The 17,716-nt window shown below is 34.7% G+C and overlaps 1 protein-coding gene and 1 pseudogene across 5 annotated transcripts in view; both read left to right on the forward strand.

Annotated features, from left to right (window-relative positions):
• The window catches only part of WDSUB1 (WD repeat, sterile alpha motif and U-box domain containing 1), a 48,627-nt gene that overhangs the window by 21,194 nt on the left and 9,717 nt on the right, over positions 1-17,716 (forward strand). For 4 of the 5 annotated variants that reach the window (XM_055307828.1, XM_055307827.1, XM_055307830.1 and 1 more), the window contains 5 exons: positions 15-48; positions 1,363-1,403; positions 1,484-1,590; positions 2,444-2,623; positions 7,189-7,329. In XM_055307828.1, the coding sequence (XP_055163803.1) occupies positions 15-48; positions 1,363-1,403; positions 1,484-1,590; positions 2,444-2,623; positions 7,189-7,329 (503 nt within the window). The remainder of the gene's footprint in view (positions 1-14; positions 49-1,362; positions 1,404-1,483; positions 1,591-2,443; positions 2,624-7,188; positions 7,330-17,716) is intronic. The other variant, XM_055307829.1, reaches the window with a different exon arrangement.
• On the forward strand, positions 13,734-16,299 carry LOC129498504 (exostosin-like 2; annotated as a pseudogene).

Below are 17,716 nucleotides of genomic sequence, written 5' to 3' on the forward strand. Positions count from 1 at the left end.
TTTTTGTTTTAAAGATCTGTGGATAAGTCTGTCATAGTATATGATACTGTAAGTATTTCAAAACCTTCTGTGATTTGTGTAAATTCTATTAGGCTACTGAGCTTCAAGTTAGTTAGGCAAGATGAAAAAAAAAATATACTTGTTAGAGTGCCTAAGGGTAGACATTTTCAGAAATGCTAAGATAGTTATGCAGGTTAAGGTACAGGTCCTGGGACAAGCCCTTAAATATTTCAGTAGTGATTTTAAGATGGACAGATGTCTAAGATGGACAGGTCTGATCAAAGAAAATACAACGAGGACCAATATCCAAAAAAAAAAAAAATCACTTCAAATTAATTACTCTTAAACTTTTATTCCAAGTTTCCATAGTTTCTATAACAGCAAAGGATGAATGTTTACCCCAGGGTTGGGGAAGGGTTTAGCTGAAAGTCACCAACCAACGGTAGCGTTTGGGCTGGGTTTAAAGTATAAGGAAGAGAAGGTTTTAATGGACTTGGGAAAATGGGAGTCTTGGGTAGATCCATATAAATAAAGAGCAGAGTTGCATAACTATGAAGAAAAATGAACATTTTACATAGAGTGAAGATGAAGTTGATGAAAATATTCTCCAAGAGAGATTGGAGAATGTTGAATGGAGCCTTATAATGATGAGTTCAGGCTGCAGCAGCTTTGCCAGCAAATGAAACAGAGATGTAAATCATCAAAGTTTAGAGGGTCAAACAAGGAATCTAAACCAGTTCTCCACATGAGAGTTCAAATCACTGAGTACTCTGGCAGGGGCTAGGAAAGAGTACTCAAACTGAGTAAAGTGGATCCTGAAAGTTTCTCAAGAAATTTTCATGAGATTTTACAAGAATAGCTATAATGTTAAATTTTCTCCATAAATTATGTAAGTCTCAGTTATATACAACCAATTGTATAGCTGAAACTATAATAATACTTTATATTATTTATACTTCACTTTCAAAAAATTAATAAAATAAATGTGTCTAGATACTAGATGGCCAACTAAGTATATTGAAAATCTAAGTGACTAATTTCTACTCACTGGTCTTGCAATGGATAGAAGTCAAATGCCATAGCAAAAATACAAATCATTTCATGTAACAGATGTTTAGGTTACTATTAGTAAATTCAAATAAATTGGCAAAAGCCAAGGGTCTTTTATACTAAAAATTTCTAGGAAAATGGTCAGCAAACAGCAGTGCTAATTAATGAGAAAGTGAAATAACTTTCAACTTACATTAGTGACTAATAATACTACTAAAACACAGCATTTAAACTGTTTATGTTAAATGAGTCCTTATTAGTAACTTTATCTCCTACTTGAGTAAATATAAAACTGTTTTTATTGTTTTTCAGAATACTGAGACTATACTTCACACGTTGACTCAGCATACCAGGTCTGAACCTAACCTCATTTTCCATGAATATAATTAAGAAAGTAGTCTGAAGATACATAATAGTTGTTTTTATTAACTAGGTATGTCACAAGTTGTGCCTTTGCACCCAATATCCTCTTACTTGCTACTGGTTCAATGGACAAAACAGTGAACATCTGGCAATTTGATCTGGAAACACCTTGCCAAGGTTAGTAAGGGCATCATATTTAAGCCAGTTCAACCCATTCACCATTAAAATCTTAAATTCCATAATTTTTTGAAAAATTACTCAGCTTTTTCTGAATATAAAATATGCATCCAAATTTAATAGGATTTAAAAATAATTTTAGAGAAGGCAGTGTTTAAAGTAGTTGGTCTTTGTTAAAACTGCTGGGTGCATGTTCATGGATATCATACCTCCCATAGTTTTATAAGCTGTTTATTTGTACTGCAGACTATTCTTTCAGATAAATGTAGCCTGAGAACAAAATAGAAATCATAGTTTTATTGATTCATTTTAGTTTTGGCCTCATCAGTGTTGACACATAATTTAGGAGTTTTATTTTTATCACTGTCAGAATTAGCCAAATAGTGGTGGTGATATGCAGGTGGTAGAGCAAATAGAGTACTTTTGCTCATATGAGGTTTCTGGTTTTATTTGTTTTATTTAAAGTAGGCTCCACGCCCAGCATGGAGCCCAGTTCAGGGCTTGAATTCATGACCCTGAGGTTGAGACCTGAGTGAAGATCAAGAATTAACTGCTTAACTGACTGAGCCATCCAGGCCCCCCAATATGAGATTTATATAATAAAAAAATTTGGTTTTCTAGAGTGGAAAGAAAAAGTTCCAAAAGAGTAGTATTTAACATATTAAATAATACTGTAGTTATACATAGCATTACTTGATTTTTTGAAATTTCTTAAAAGGATGTTAAAGTGGCAAAACACAGATTTAAGGAAATTTCATTTACTTTTGAATTCTGAGTGATAATATTTATAAAGGATGTACTTGTCTTCATTGTTATTTTATCTGCCTTTCTGTTTTTTGGTTTGTTTTTAAAGCAAGGAGCACAGACGATCAAGTGAAGCAGTTTATTGAAGATTGGTCAGAGGATGATGTCTCGATGTGGCTTTGTGCACAAGGTTTAAATGACCTTGTTGATATTTTCAAAATTAATAACATTGATGGAAGAGAACTGTTTAATCTCACCAAAGAAAGTCTGGTCGATGACTTGAAAATAGGTAAGATTAGTGGAAGATTGGCAGTATTAAAAGTGACTTTTAATAATTTACTCTGAGATTTGTTTTAGTTGTATTAATAGTTTCCTCTTAATATCCTGGCATAGTAGAGAAGGATAGTACATTTTTATTGGAGTATGGAAAAGAAGTGTTCCATAGTATTTCTTTAACTAAAGCCACCACGTAACTAATTTTAAAAATGTATATATTCTTTAAATTGGGACATAATTCACATATGATAAAACTCACCCTTTTATAAGTGTACAGTGCAGTGGGTTCTTTTAGTATATCCACAAAGTTGTCCAGCCATCACCCCTGTCTAGTTTCACAATATTTTCATACCTTCAGAAAGAAACCCCATGCCCACAAGTTGTCGCTCCTCTTTCCTTTTCTCTCTAGCCACTGGCAACCACTAATCTGCATTCCATCTCTAAGGATTTGCCTCTTCTTGACATCTCATAAAAGTGGAATTATATGATATGTGGCCTTGTCTAGCCTCTTGCTTAGCCATGTCTTCACAGTTCATCCATGCTGTTGCATATATTCGTACTTCATTCCTTTTTATGGCTGAATAATATTTTTTTTTCACTTTATCACTTTTTGCTTATCCATTTATCAGTTGATTGAATTTGGATCGTTTCTACTTTAGCTGTTATGAATAATGCTGCTCTGAACATTTGTGTACAAGTTTTTGTGTGGTAATGTTTCCAGTTTTCTTGGGTACATAATCAGAAATGGAATTGGTGGGTCATACAGTAACTCCGTGCTTAACATTTGAGGAACTGCTGGACTATTTTCAAAGCAGCTGTGCTATTTTACTATTCTCACCAGCTATATATGAAGATTTCATTTTCTCCATATCCTCGTCAGTACTTTTTTTCTTTTTTTAAATTATAGCCATCCTAGTGGTCTCTCCTGGTTTCAATATATATTTCCTGGTGATTGGTGATGTTGAACATCTCTCCATGTGCTTGTTAGCCATTTGTAGATCTTTCTTGTAGAAATGTCTATTTAATATCCTTTGGTCATTTAAAAAACTGAGTTGTCTTTTTATTGTTTATATAAATTTGGATATGAGACTTACTGGATATATGATTTATAAAATTTTCCTCCCTTTGTGTGGGTTAGCTTTACAGTTTATTGATAGTGTCCTTTGAAGCACAATTTTTTTTTTAATTTTTATGAAGTCCAGTGTATCTGTTTTTCCTGTTGTTGCTTTGCTGTAGGTGTCATAGCTAAGAAACTATTGCCTAATTCCTAGTCTCGAAGATTTACACCTTGTTTCTCTTCTATGAATTTTATGTCTAGTTCTTATCTTGGTGTGTGATCAGGTTTGACTTAATTTTTGAATATAGTGTGAGGGTCAGGGTCTAACATCATTTTTTCAAATGTGGGTATCTAGTTGCTGCCCCAGTTCTATTTATTGAAAAGATTATTCATGTGCTTTGGAATTGTCCTGGCACCCTTGTTGAAAATCAGTTGACTACAAATGTGAGGATTTATTTCTGGACTTTGAATTCTATTTCATTGATCTATTAGTCTATTGTCATACTGGTACCACACTGTCTTTTTTTTTTTTTTTAAGATTTTCTTTATTTTATTTGAGAGAGAAAGAGAGAGAGAGTGATGGGAAGGAGGAACAGAAGCAGAGGGAAAAGGAGAGGGAGAGGATCTCAAGCAGACTCTGTGCTGAGGTGCAGTGCCTGAATCAGGGCTCTATCTCATGACCCTGAGATCATGACCTGAACCAAAACCAAGAGTTGGACACTTAACTGACTGAGCCACCCAGGCACCCCCACACTCTCTTAATTACTGTAGCTTTGTGGTATGTTTTAAATTTGAAAAATGTGTGTCCTCCATATTTTTTTTTTCTCTCTCCAAGATTGGTTTTTGCTACTCTGGGTCCCTTGCATTTCCATATGAATTTTAGAATCAACTTGTCAGTTTGTCTCAAAAGAAAAAAAAAACTGATTTTTTTTTTATCAGCATACACCGTAATATTAGTTTCAGGTGTACAATATAGTCATTCACATCCATACAATACTCGGTGCTCATCACAAGGCACTCCTTAAAAAGCCACCTATTTTGATATGGATTATATTGAGTCTGTGAACTAATCTGGGGATTATTGTCATCTTAACAATATTAATAAGTCTTCCAATCCATAAGCACAGGACATATATTGGTATATTCAGGTTGTCTTAATTTTTTGCAACAATGCTTTGTCATTTCCAATAAGTCATTTTTCCTTAAGTAATATATAGTTCAGTGGTTTTTAGAATATCCATAGAGTTATATAACACTGTTATATATCTTATCCCCTCAAAAGAACCCATTCTTTCTACCTAGCTCCTGGCAACCACTGATCTACTTCTGTCTTTATGGATTTGCCTATTTTGGACATTTCTTATAAGTGGAACCATACAGCAGGTGCCATTTGTATCTGGTTTCTCTTATGTAACATAAGGTTTTCAAAGTTCATCTGTGTTTTGTATGTGTAAGTACTTCAGTGTGTGAGGTTTCCAATTAATTTGTTCACCTTTTTCTCAACACTTGTTATTTATTGCCTGTCATCTTAATGATAGCCACCCTTATAGATGTGAAGTGGTGTTAGATTGTGGTTTGGATTTGTATTTACCTAAAGATATATGGAGAATCTTTTTAAGTGCTTATTGGCCATTTATGTATCTTCTTTGAAGAAATATCTGTTTAGATGCTTTGTTCTTTTAAAATTGGTTTATTTGTCTTTTTATTGTTGAATTGTAAGAGTTGTTGATATATTCTGGATACTAGATCCTTTTCAAAAACTGTCTTAGTGTCATACTCTAATATAATACCAGATACTATTATTAACATACTATAATAAAATCTTAATGGGAAAGCTTAGGAAATAGGATCTCCATAGTGAGATTTATTGTTAACGAAGAGTCAAATAACAACAAAAAAAAGTTAAAACCATTTAGAGTATAGTGTTATGCTTTCTTAAAATGGTAAATATAGCATGTGAATGTATTTAAATTATCTTGGAATCTTATGGCCTTGTAAGAAGTTAACAGAATGATGGTTTGTAAAAATACTTAGGGTCAGATAGTTTTGTTCTCAGGCCATACTGTGAAAGCTAATTTTGTATCTCTAATAACTTATTTCCTTTATAATTTACTCTTTCATCCTAGAAGTAGGTAATAGAGTGTAGGGGTTTTCTTTTTAAGTTCTGCTGAATTTAGCATCTTTATTAGTTGATTTCTCATTACTCTCTCACAATAAATCTTCACCTTATCACAAGAAGCACTTGACAATGTAAAACAATAATTTCAGATTTCAACAAAGGGTGTTTGAAAACATAAAAGAAGCATAGTAGAAACAATTAATAGGAATAGAGTTCTATTCCGATAAAGAATAATAAATTCTTGGATTTAATTAATGGTTTGAAATAGTTTCTGACGGATGAGTCTCAGCGTTAGTAGTTAGAATCATTTTAAACTTCAGTAAAATAAGTTTCAGAACTATCAGGCCAAAGCATAAAATGTAATTTAACTTCTGTAGTGGTCTAATAGCAGAATTAGGAAAATCATTATTATGAATGGAGACAAAAATGTTAACATTCTCTGGTAAATAAATCTGTTTTGTGTTTAAGATTTGGAAAGTTAGCAGATTGAACAAATTAAACAATAATAATATTGTTTTATTATTGTTTTATTATAAACAATAAATGATTAAATAAATAGACAAGGGCATTGATTTTTTTCACATCATTCTGAAGTATTTTATTGATTTTTTTCACATCATTCTGAAGTATTTTAAAGTTCTGGGGTGTCTGGGTGGCTTAGTCAGTTAAGCATCCGGCTCTTGATTTCATCTCAGGTTATGATCCTCAGGGTCATGAGATCAAGCCCCATGTTAGGCTCCATTGTGGGTATGCAGCCTGCTTAAGATTCTCCTTCTCCCTCTTCCTCTGCCCCTCCCCCCGACGTGCTTGCACTCTCTCTCTCAAAATAAATAAATCTTTAAATAAAAATGTAAACATCTAATAACACTAAACCTCCTAAAATTATACTAAACTTCCTGAAATCAAAAGTTAAAATAATTTTTAAAACTTGATAAAAGTAAAAATACAAATGAGTGAAACTTGTGTGTATAGTCTTACACAAACAGGTGAGTTTTATTTATGATCGTGTTTCATGTGAGAATCAGCAGATATGTCCAGTTTCAAACATGTTTTAAATATAAAATGGAATTTTTAATCATTAAACTGAAGATCTTTAAAAATTGTTAGGAAATTTTTTGGTTAAATACAATAACCAGTAGTAACAAGTCTTTTCAGGAGTCTGAAATTCTTCAACTTTCAGAATAAAGTTTTTTTAGAATAAATTCTCCATTTGTGCTGGTTTAACTACATAGTATTCTATACTATAAAGATTAGTTAGGGAATTTATAAAGAAAACAGTTTTGTGTGGTAAAACAGTATATCTGAAGATTTTTGGTTGTAATAGATAAAATCTCTATTTGCTAAAGACTTGCATAGAGGCTACCAGTGGTTCTCTCACCCTAACAGAATAAGTTCTTTTCAGAATCTCTAGGGCTGCGGAGTAAAGTTCTGAGGAAAATTGAAGAACTCAGGACCAAGGTGAAAGCCCTTTCTTCTGGAATTCCTGATGAATTTCTATGTCCAATAACTAGGGAGCTTATGAAAGATCCTGTCATTGCATCAGGTATGTGTGATGCTTTTCTAAGTTTTAGGGCATTAATTATGTGCTAAATGAAAAAATAATGTAGATATTTCATAGAAGTTTGTGTAAACATGAGAAATTTTTACAGCCTCTGTTTTATAGCTCATGAGTAGTTTTTTTTAACTCGTTTAATCTGAGGTAAACTATTGAACATTATATATTTCTTAATAAAATTGGATGGAGTAGGTTTGGATAAGATTAGAGACAAAAGGGTTCAGTTTAACAAGCTTTACTTGAACTTGTGAACTGTGTTTTTGGTTACAAGAACGCAAGGTAAAATGTTTTTGAGATAGGCTGTTGTGATCTGTTTACTTTATCATGAATGTAAACAACCTTACAGAAATAAGATTTAAAGATTATAAAATTGCATCATTCCACATTAATTTCTAATCTGTCAATAGACACAGATGTATATAATTTACATAGTTGTAATCAGTGAATCCATATTTTTTTAAATTTTTGTGTAAGACTTTATACATTTCTAAATAGTGACTTATTCTATGTAATTTTCTGTTTTAAATACTTTATTCCATTGTGGCTCTCTGCTACATTTTGATTCATATACCAAATAGTGGAAATATTTAAATTGTAAACAGCATTGCACTGATACCTTGGTACTTCCTTTTTTCTGTTATCCATTACTTAGGGTTATTTTTATGGTATGTGTTCCCCCATCACAATGCTTTATGACCATGAAAAAGAATGGTTTTGATAGATTTTGTTAGAATGTTCTTTTTTTTTTTAAAGATTGTATTTATTTATTTTTTTAATTTTTTTTATTATTATTTATTTATGATAGTCATAGAGAGAGAGAGAGAGGCAGAGACAAGGCAGAGGGAAAAGCAGGCTCCATGCACCGGGAGCCCGACGTGGGATTCGATCCCGGGTCTCCAGGATCGCGCCCTGGGCCAAAGGCAGGCGCCAAACCGCTGCGCCACCCAGGGATCCCTGTATTTATTTATTTATTCATGAGAGAGAGAGAGAGAGGCAGAGACACAGGCAGAGGGAGAAGCAGGCTCCCTGCAGGGAGCTCGATGCAGGACTCAATCCCAGGGCCCAGGGATCATGACCTGAGCTGAAGGCAGGCGCTAAACCACTGAGCCACCCACGGATCCCCTTGTTGGAATATTCAGTGGACATTTGAAAAGTGTTGTCTTTCCCCATTGTGTAGTATTGGCACTCCTGTTGAAAATCATTTCACCACATATGTGAGGGGATTTATTTCTGGTTTATTTTGTCCCATTGGTCTATATGTTTGTGCTTTGGCCAGTACAATACTTTTTTGATTACTATAGCTTTGTAATATGTTCTGAAATCAGGAAGTATGAGGCCTCCAGTCTTGTTCTTTCTCAGTATTGTTTTAGCTCTTTAGGATACTTTGGGATTCCATATAAATTTTAGTATGGGTTTTCCTATTCCTATAAAAAGTGCCATTGGGATTTTGATGGAGATTATATTGAAGGTGTAGATGACTTTGGGTAGCATGGACATTTTAATATTAACTCTTCCAATCCATGAATACAGGATGTCTTTCCATTTATTTGTATTCTTTTACTTCTTTCCACAATATTTTGTAGTTTTCAGTGTAAAAGCTTGCCAGAAATAGATTAAGCACCATTCCAATATATTGATTCGTTCAGAACTGATAGCTCCAACTCATGCATATCATCACACAGCTCTCCATTTTATTTAGGTCTTCTTTACATTCTCTTAGCAGTGCTTTGTATTTCAGTATATAGGTTTTACACTTACTTTGCTAAAACTGTCCTTAGGTATTTAGTATTTTTATAACACTATAAATACTAGCTTTTAAAATTTCAATTCCCAATTCTTCATTGCTCAATATTTTATAATTGATTTGTAGATTGACTTTGTATTCTGTGACTTTGCTTTAGTATATTAGTTGTAATATCTCTTTTTTGGATCCTTTTACCTGATTTTCTGCATACATGATCATATCATCTGCAAGTAGACATTTGTATTGCTAATCTGTATGCCTCTCCTGCCCCTCCCACTTTTCCTGTTTCTTGTTACACTGTCCAGGATTTGTAGTACAATGTTGAAAAGAAGTGGTAAGAGTGCCTTAACATGCTCTTGGGGGGAAGCATTCGATTCAGTTCAATCTTTCACCATTAAGTATGATGTAAACTGCCTTCTATCAAGTTTAAAAAGTTCTTTTCTATGTCCAGTTGCTGAGAATATTTAAAATGCTTATCCTGAAATAAGATGGTTTTTCTCTTTTATCCTGTATTATTAGAGATTACTGTATTAGTTTCTTCTTGCTGTCATAACAAATCACCACAAAATTAGTGGCTTAGCACATTTTTGTAGGTCAGAGGTCCAGTACATTCTCATAGATAAAAGTCCGGGTATTGGCAGGTCCTGTTCCTTGTTGGAGGCTCTAGGGAAGAATCCATTTCTTGCTCATGTAGGTTGTTGGTAGAATTCAGTGTCTTGTGATTTTAGGACTAAGGTCCCTATTTTTTTGCTAGCTGTAACCTGAGGGCTGTTCCCAACTGTGGTAGGCAGAATGGTCTCTCCCCAAGCATGTCCATGTCCTAGAGCCCTAGAGCCTATGAATGTTACATGGCCAAAATGGCTTTGCAGATGTGAAATTAAGGGTCTTGAGATGAGTCTCCTGTAGTATCCAATAGACCCAGTGTAATCACACGGATCTTTTATAAGTGAAAGAAGGAAGCAGAAGAGTCAGAGGAGAGGTGACAACAGAATAGAGTTTGAAGCTAAGGAATTCGGGCAGCTTCTAGAAGTAAATAAAAACAAGGAAACTGATTCTCCCTTAGAGCCTTCAGAAAGAATGCCACCTTGCTGACACCTTGGTTTTAACCCAGGGAAACTGATTTCATATTTCTGATCTGCAGAACTATAAGATAATAAATTGTGTTACACCACTAAGTTTGTAATAATCTGTTACAGAGGCAATAGGAGACTGGCTCCTAGAGGCTGTTATATTTCTCAGCATGGGGCCTTTTTCCAGCTTTAAACCTAGTATCTTCCTGTATCACATTGCATCTGTTTGACCCACTTTCCTATATTCCTTTTCTGTTTTTAAGAACTCCTGTGAAAATTTCCTGTCTTAAAATCAGCTGATAAGTGACCTTAATCCTTGGCAAGCTTAATTCTCTTTTGCCATGTTAACATAACATTGTCACAGCTTCCAGGATTAGGATGTAGACATATTTGTGGGTCATTATTCTGCCTAATACATTATATTCATTAATTTTTTTATTGTTGTGATATACAAATATATAAAATCATTTTAATAGTTTTTGAGTATATAGTTGAGTGATACTTAATTTGACTCTTCTGGATACCTCATATAACTAGAATCATGCAGTATTTGCCCTTTTGTGTTGACTGACTTAGCATTATGTCTTCAGGGTTCATCCACATTGTAGCATGTGTCACAATTACTTTCCTTTTTAAGGCGGAAAAATATTCCATTGTATGTTTATACCATATTTGGTATATACATCCAACCATGGACATGTAGGTCTTTTCTACCTTTTGGCCATTGTGAATAATGCCACCGTCGATGTAAGTGTACAAATATCTGTTCAAGTCCTTGCTTTCAGTTCTTTGGGGTATATATCCAGAAGAATTGCTCATACAGTAATTCTGTATTTAATTTTTTGAGGAACCACTATACCATCTTCACAGTGCCTGTACCATCTTACATTCCCACCAGCAGTGCACAAGGGTACCAATTTTTCTTGCCTGTACTTATTATTATTTTGTTTATGATAGCCATCCTGATGGGTGTGAGGTGGTATCTCGTTTCAGTTTTGATTTTTGCATTCCCCTAATGACTAGGATGTTGAATGTCTTAGGTACTTACTGGTCATTTTATATATATTTTTTCATTTTATATATTTTCTTTGGAGAAATATCTTAGTCCTCTACCATTTTTCAATTTTTTTTGTTGTTGTTGTTGAGTTATAGGAGTTCTTTATATATTCTGGATATCCTGTATCATACGATTTACAAGTATGTCTCCCATCCTATGGGTTGCCTTTTCACTCTGTTTTAAGGCCCTTTGATGCACAAAAGTTAATTTTGATGAAGTACAGTCTCTTTCTTTCATTGCATATGGTTTTGGGGTCATATTCATAGGAAATCATTACCAAATCCAGTATCATGAAGTATTCCCCCTATATTTTCTTCTGAGTGTTTTATTTAGTTTATACATTTAGGCTTTTGTTCCATTTTGAGTTCATTTTTTTATATGGTATACTTATTCTTTTGTATGTAGGTATCTACTTTCCCAGCACCATTTGTTAGAGAGATTGTTCTTTCCTCCATTGGAATGGTCTTGGCACACTTGCTGAAAACACTAGGCTATGTATGTATGGGTTTCTTTCTGTATTCTGTTGGTCTACATAGCTGTCTTTATGCCAGTACCACACTGTTTTGGTTACTATAGCTTTGTATATAGTAGCTTTTGAAGTCAGGAAATGTGAATCTTCCAACTTCTTTGAGATTGTTTTGGCTCTTCAGGATTTCTTGCAATTCTATATGTACTTTAGGATGGATTTTTCTATTTCTGCCAAAAATGTTTTTGGGATTTTGAGAGGGAGATTTTGAGAGGTATTATGATGGGAATCACATGGACTCTTTAATTGCTTTGGATAGTATGGGAATTTTAACCATTGTCTTCCAATCCATGAACAACAGGATATCTTTCCTCTGTGTCTTTAATTTCTTACAGCGATGTTCTGTAGTTTTCAGTATGCGAGTCTTTCACCTCCTTGCTTAAGTTTGTGACTAAGTATTTAATTCTTTTTGATGTTTGTTTTGAATGGAATTTTCTTAATTTCCTTTTTGGATTCTTCATTGTCAGTGTATAGAACCACAGCTGATTTTTGTATGTTGATTTTGTATCTTTTAACTTTTGTATCTTGCTGAATTGAATTTAGAACTTTTTTTGTGGAATCTTTAGGGTTTGAATTCACTTATTGCTGGATTGGATATGCTAATATTTTCAGTATTTTTAAATCTGTGTTCAAAAGAGATATTTGAGTTTTCTTTGTAGGAGATTTGATTTATGAAAGCTTCAAATATAGCTTTTATAATAGGTTACTTCATCAAATTAGATTTCTGAGTATTCTTTCTTGGAGGTTTACATTTTCTATTATCTTTACAATATTCTTGTTGCATAATTTTAATGTATTTTGTGTTGAATTGTATCATTTGTTTTAATCTTGATTCTCTTTTTGTTTATTAATTGCATGGTATTTTTCTTTCAATCTACTTTTAAAACCGTGTACATCTTGAATTTTCATATAACAATCTTTCACCAAAGGTTACCCATTTTCTAAATTTTAACATTAATAAAAATGTTCTGATTTAAGTTTATCTAAATTGAACCATTAACTATATCTTTTGGGGGTCTAGATTCTTGCCTTAAGCTTTTGTGTGATTTACCCATGTTGTTATAAAAATTAACAAATTACTGCTTTGTATATGTGAATATACTATAAATTATCCATTCTGTCATTATTAGCTGCCATGAACCTTGGTGAACACACATATGCATTGCTATTGGATATATTCCAGAGAATAGATATGTACAAACTGTTACCCAGAGTGGTTGAAATAGCTTATACCCCCTCCAGCAGTGTATAAGAATTCTAGTTGCTCCCTAGCCTTCCTTATATTTAGTATTGTCTGTGTCTTTCATGTTACCCTTTTTTTATTGAAGCAGTTGAAGAGTCCATGCAGTTGTAAAAAATAACAGATCCTATACACTTTGCCTGGTTGTTCTATGCCAGCAATATGATAGAATATCACAACTAGAATACAGACATTGATGCAGTCTACCAAGCATAGATTTCCCCAGTACCATGCATGTGCATTAAGTTCTACAAGCTTGTCCCTTTTGGAGATTTGAGCATCAATCACCAATCAACACAGTTCCAAACTTCTAAACCTTCCTTTGCCTTTTTATAGCTTATCTGTCACCTCCTTGCTCTCTCCAGTCCTCATCTATCCTCCATTTGTAAAATATTATATGAATGGAATCACAGTAAATAACATCTTGGGATTAGTTTTTTTCACTTAGTATAATCCAGGGAGAATTGCCATTCATTTATTTTTAGTCTTCCTGCATTACTTTTAGAGGTGTTCCCTGTGGGAAAACATACATATAGTTGAAGTTAAAGTAATTTTTAAAATATCTGTCCTCAGAATGCCTGGCTCAATCAATAGAGCATGTGACTCTTGATCTTGGGGTTGTGAGTTCAAGCCCCATGTTGGGTGTTAGGGATTAAATAAGTAAAAATGATTTTTTTTTTAAACAAAGTAATAGATTTCTGTATTGTGATCCATCTATCTACTCATTCCTTCCAGCGTGTTTCCACTTGATTTTGGTTTCTTCTAGCTCCTGTTTTATCCTTTCCTCAATTTTTCTGAATTGATTACATGTCCTTTTTGGCTATTATCCCCCAGTGTTTCTTCTGTGTGTTAAACTGACTGCCTTAGAAGCATTCTTACATAGTATATTTATTACAGCTGTCCTTTTAAAAAACCTATGCTTAATAAGAAGCAGTAGAGAAATATGTTTTGAAAATGAGGTTTTTCTTACTTTGATCTATCCTTCCAGATCTTTTTTTATTTATAATTTTATTCTATGACAAAGGGATATGATAAAAACTTTAAAAATCGTATTTACTTAACAGATCAAATAATATTCATTAGTATATTTAGAACTACTTCATTCTCAACTACAGGACAGTATTTCATGGTATGAATGTGCCGTAAATTAACTCATACTCTGTTGAACAGCTTTTTCCAAGTAATTCTGTAGAAGAAACTCCTCAGTCATATACTGTATACACAGGTACACTTACTTAAATATTCCAACTGGATAAAATCTTAATACTGATAGATACTGCCCTATTTTAAATTCTTAGTTTGATTTATGCTTCATCTTCTTTTTTAAAATTGGCTCGCCCGTTTCCTGGGTTATCACTCCGCGAATGAGGCAGGATGGGTGCACGCGTCTGGGTTTAGGGGGAAAAAAAAACCCACAAAACCAAAAACACCCACACACCATAAACACAAAAAATGAGCAAGCAAGACGCCCCTTCCGTTTTGTGAGATCCAAGCTGCAAGCGAATAAATCAGCGGGCCCCGCTGCAATCTTCTGCACTCGAGCAATAAGAGATTCTGTTCCTATCAATTAAAGAAACTTTTTAAAAAGTTAAAATTTTACCGTAATGAGGTATTGCCACATCTGCAAACTTCCCGGATGAGAGATGGGCATTGGAGTCCTTCGTTTCTCTCTGGTGGTCATCCTCATGCTGCTGCTCGTTTGACCATTTTACTTCCAAATATCAAGGAAGACAAGATACTTTGTGTAGGGAAATAAAATCCCAGGGCAAGTCCACCCTGTATTCCTTTACTCTAATAATGCAGACATACAACAGAACAGATCTCTTACTGAGACTTTTTTTTTTTTATTATTTATGATAGTCACACACAGAGAGAGAGAGAGAGGCAGACACAGGCAGAGAGAGAAGCAGGCTCCATGCACCAGGAGCCCGACGTGGGATTCGATCCGGGGTCTCCAGGATCGCGCCCTGGGCCAAAGGCAGGCGCCAAACCGCTGCGCCACCCAGGGATCCCTCTTACTGAGACTCTTAAAGCATTATCAGGCTGTGCCGTATCTGCATAAAGTGATTGTAGTGTGGAACAATGTTGGGGAGAAGGGACCAGACGAGTTACGGAATTCTCTAGGGCCGCATCCTGTCCCTGTGATCTTCAAACTACAGACAACAAAAAGGATGAGAAATCGACTCCAGGTCTTTCCTGAACTAGAAACCAATGCAGTGTTAATGGTAGACAATGACACGCTAATTAGCACCCAAGACCTTGTTTTTGCTTTCTCAGTTTGGCAGCAATTTCCTGATCAAATTGTAGGATTTGTTCCTAGAAAGCATGTCTCTACTTCATCAGGCATCTACAGTTATGGAGGTTTTGAACTGCAAACCCCAGGGTTTGGAAATGGTGACCAGTACTCTGTGGTGCTGATTGGAGCCTCGTTCTTCAATAGCAAATACCTTGACCTGTTTCAGAGGCAGCCTCCTGCTCTCCATGCTTTGATAGATGAAATCCAAAACTGTGATGATATTGCCATGAATTTTATCATTGCCAAGCACACCGGGAAGACTTCAGGGGTATTTGTGAAACCTGTAAACATGGGCAATTTAGAAAAAGAATCCAATGGTGGCTATCCTGGAATGTGGCATCGAGCTGAGCACTTTTTGCAGAGGTCTTACTGTATAAATAAACTTGTTAATATCTACAATAGCATGCCCTTAAAATACTCCAACATTATGATTTCTCAGTTTGGTTTTCCCTATGCCAACCACAAAAGAAAAATATGAAACTAAAACCTCAGAACTGCTTAGTATTTGAGTAGCTTCTCTTTGCTAGGGTTGGTGTTTGGTTTTTTTTTTTTTTTAAGCAACATCATGAACTTTTATCCACTACGGAAGTCTCTACAAAGGAAACAATGTACAGTGCTTCTAGGACATAAAATTCACACGAACTTCAAAAACCAAGAAGCTGGTACTCTCTAGATAGGTGTTTTTGTGAGGAGTTTTCATCCACTGATAGAACTCCTTGGTCAGCGATTTTATTGTTTACATTCCGAGACTGTTCTACAATTTCTTTGACTCCTGGCATTTGCCTTAAGGACTTATAGCAAGTTGTCTCCAGGATCAGAAACTCCAGAAAAGCATTTCTCAGATTTTTCATTAAAGGATGATTGTTTTCATTTGAAGCCTGAAATGCCTCGTTTGCAAAAGCCTGTGGTGTAGAGAAAAGCCATGTGAAGGGAGAATAATCTTCAATCCATTATAAAAACAAGTGGACAAACATAAATAAATAAAATTAAAATAAATAAAATTGGCTTTCCCAATTCCAGATAAGTTATAGGATCATCTTGTTATGCTACAAAAGAAAATATTTTTTAAAGGATTTTTTTATTTTTTATTTATTTTAAAGATTTTATTTATTTATAGAGACACACAGAGAGGGGGGGGGGGCAGAGACACAGGCAGAGGGAGAAGCAGGCTCCATGCAACAAGCCTGATGTGGGTGGGATTCGATACCAGGTCTCCAGGATCACACCCCGGGCTGCAGGCGGTGCTAAACCGCTGTGCCACCGGGGCTGCCCTACAAAAGAAAATCTAATTGAAATTTTGATTAGAACTACAGAAAATCTAAAAAGGGGGTAGAAATGAAAACTTTGTTAGGTGTTCCATCTATTTTATTGCTTTCAAGTCTGTTCTGAACATTTAAGTATGTTAATTCATTTAGGTAGCTTTGTTAAAAAAATCAGTGTTCACATTGAAATTCATCATTGCAAGGCTGGAAAAAAAGCTAATAAACCCTATCTGACCATTTTGCTTTTTCTCTAAAGCCTTTACAGTGTTTTATCTCAATTATATAGAGGGAACATACTCTGGTGTCTGTTGTAACTGTGCAAGTATAATGTCAGTTTAATTCTGATTTTGTTTCAAAACAGTTTGAAAGTATTTTTAATTCTCATTCAGAGTGCATAGCCTTTCTTGAATGGAATTCTGTGCCTTTTATCTTTTTTGGAAAACTTTCAGCCATTCTCATTCTATATACCTTATCTCTTCAGCCTTTAAGGTAATTCTACATTATCTCTGACATTGCTTCAAAATTTTAATGTCAGTAGTTTTTCATTTCTGGAAATCTGATTTAGCATGTAGTTCAAAGGCACGGATTCTGGAACCAGCCTGCTTGGGTTTAAATCCCAGCTCTGTCACTCCAAGGTCATATAAGTAAGGAATTATTCAAGCATCAGTTTCTTCATGAGATTGTTGTGCAGATTAAATAAGTCAACATAGGTAACAGTGCTTTGGAACAGTAATCATAAATTCATTCTTATTTTAGAAATATTCAGAAGCTGTATTTATTTCCTGAGGTTTGTGCTATCCTAAGCCTGCTCTTTGTTGCCTATGAGTGTTCACCTTCAGTCAAGTATTACCTGTGGAATTTCGGTGCAGGAAGAGGGCATATAGTTCCAGAACGGCATTGGGCTTGCTTTGTCCATTTCCCAGAGCAACAGGGATGAGCAAGCTTTTTTCTTGGACAAAGGTAATATAAATTCAGAGCCCAAGCCAGTGAGCTCTTATAAAGGTGAAGCCATTTGAACCTAGAAGTCAGCTGTACATGTAAAAAGACATTTTAGTCACTTTTTTTTTTTTTTTTATTCAGAGACACAGAGAGAGAGGGGCAGAGACACACAGGCAGAGGGAGAAACAGGCTCCACGCAGGGAGCCCGATGTGGGACTAGATCCTGGGTCTCCAGGATCAC

The sequence above is a fragment of the Nyctereutes procyonoides genome, unplaced genomic scaffold (assembly GCF_905146905.1).
Source record: "Nyctereutes procyonoides isolate TBG_1078 unplaced genomic scaffold, NYPRO_anot_genome, whole genome shotgun sequence".
Classification (NCBI taxonomy): domain Eukaryota; kingdom Metazoa; phylum Chordata; class Mammalia; order Carnivora; family Canidae; genus Nyctereutes; species Nyctereutes procyonoides.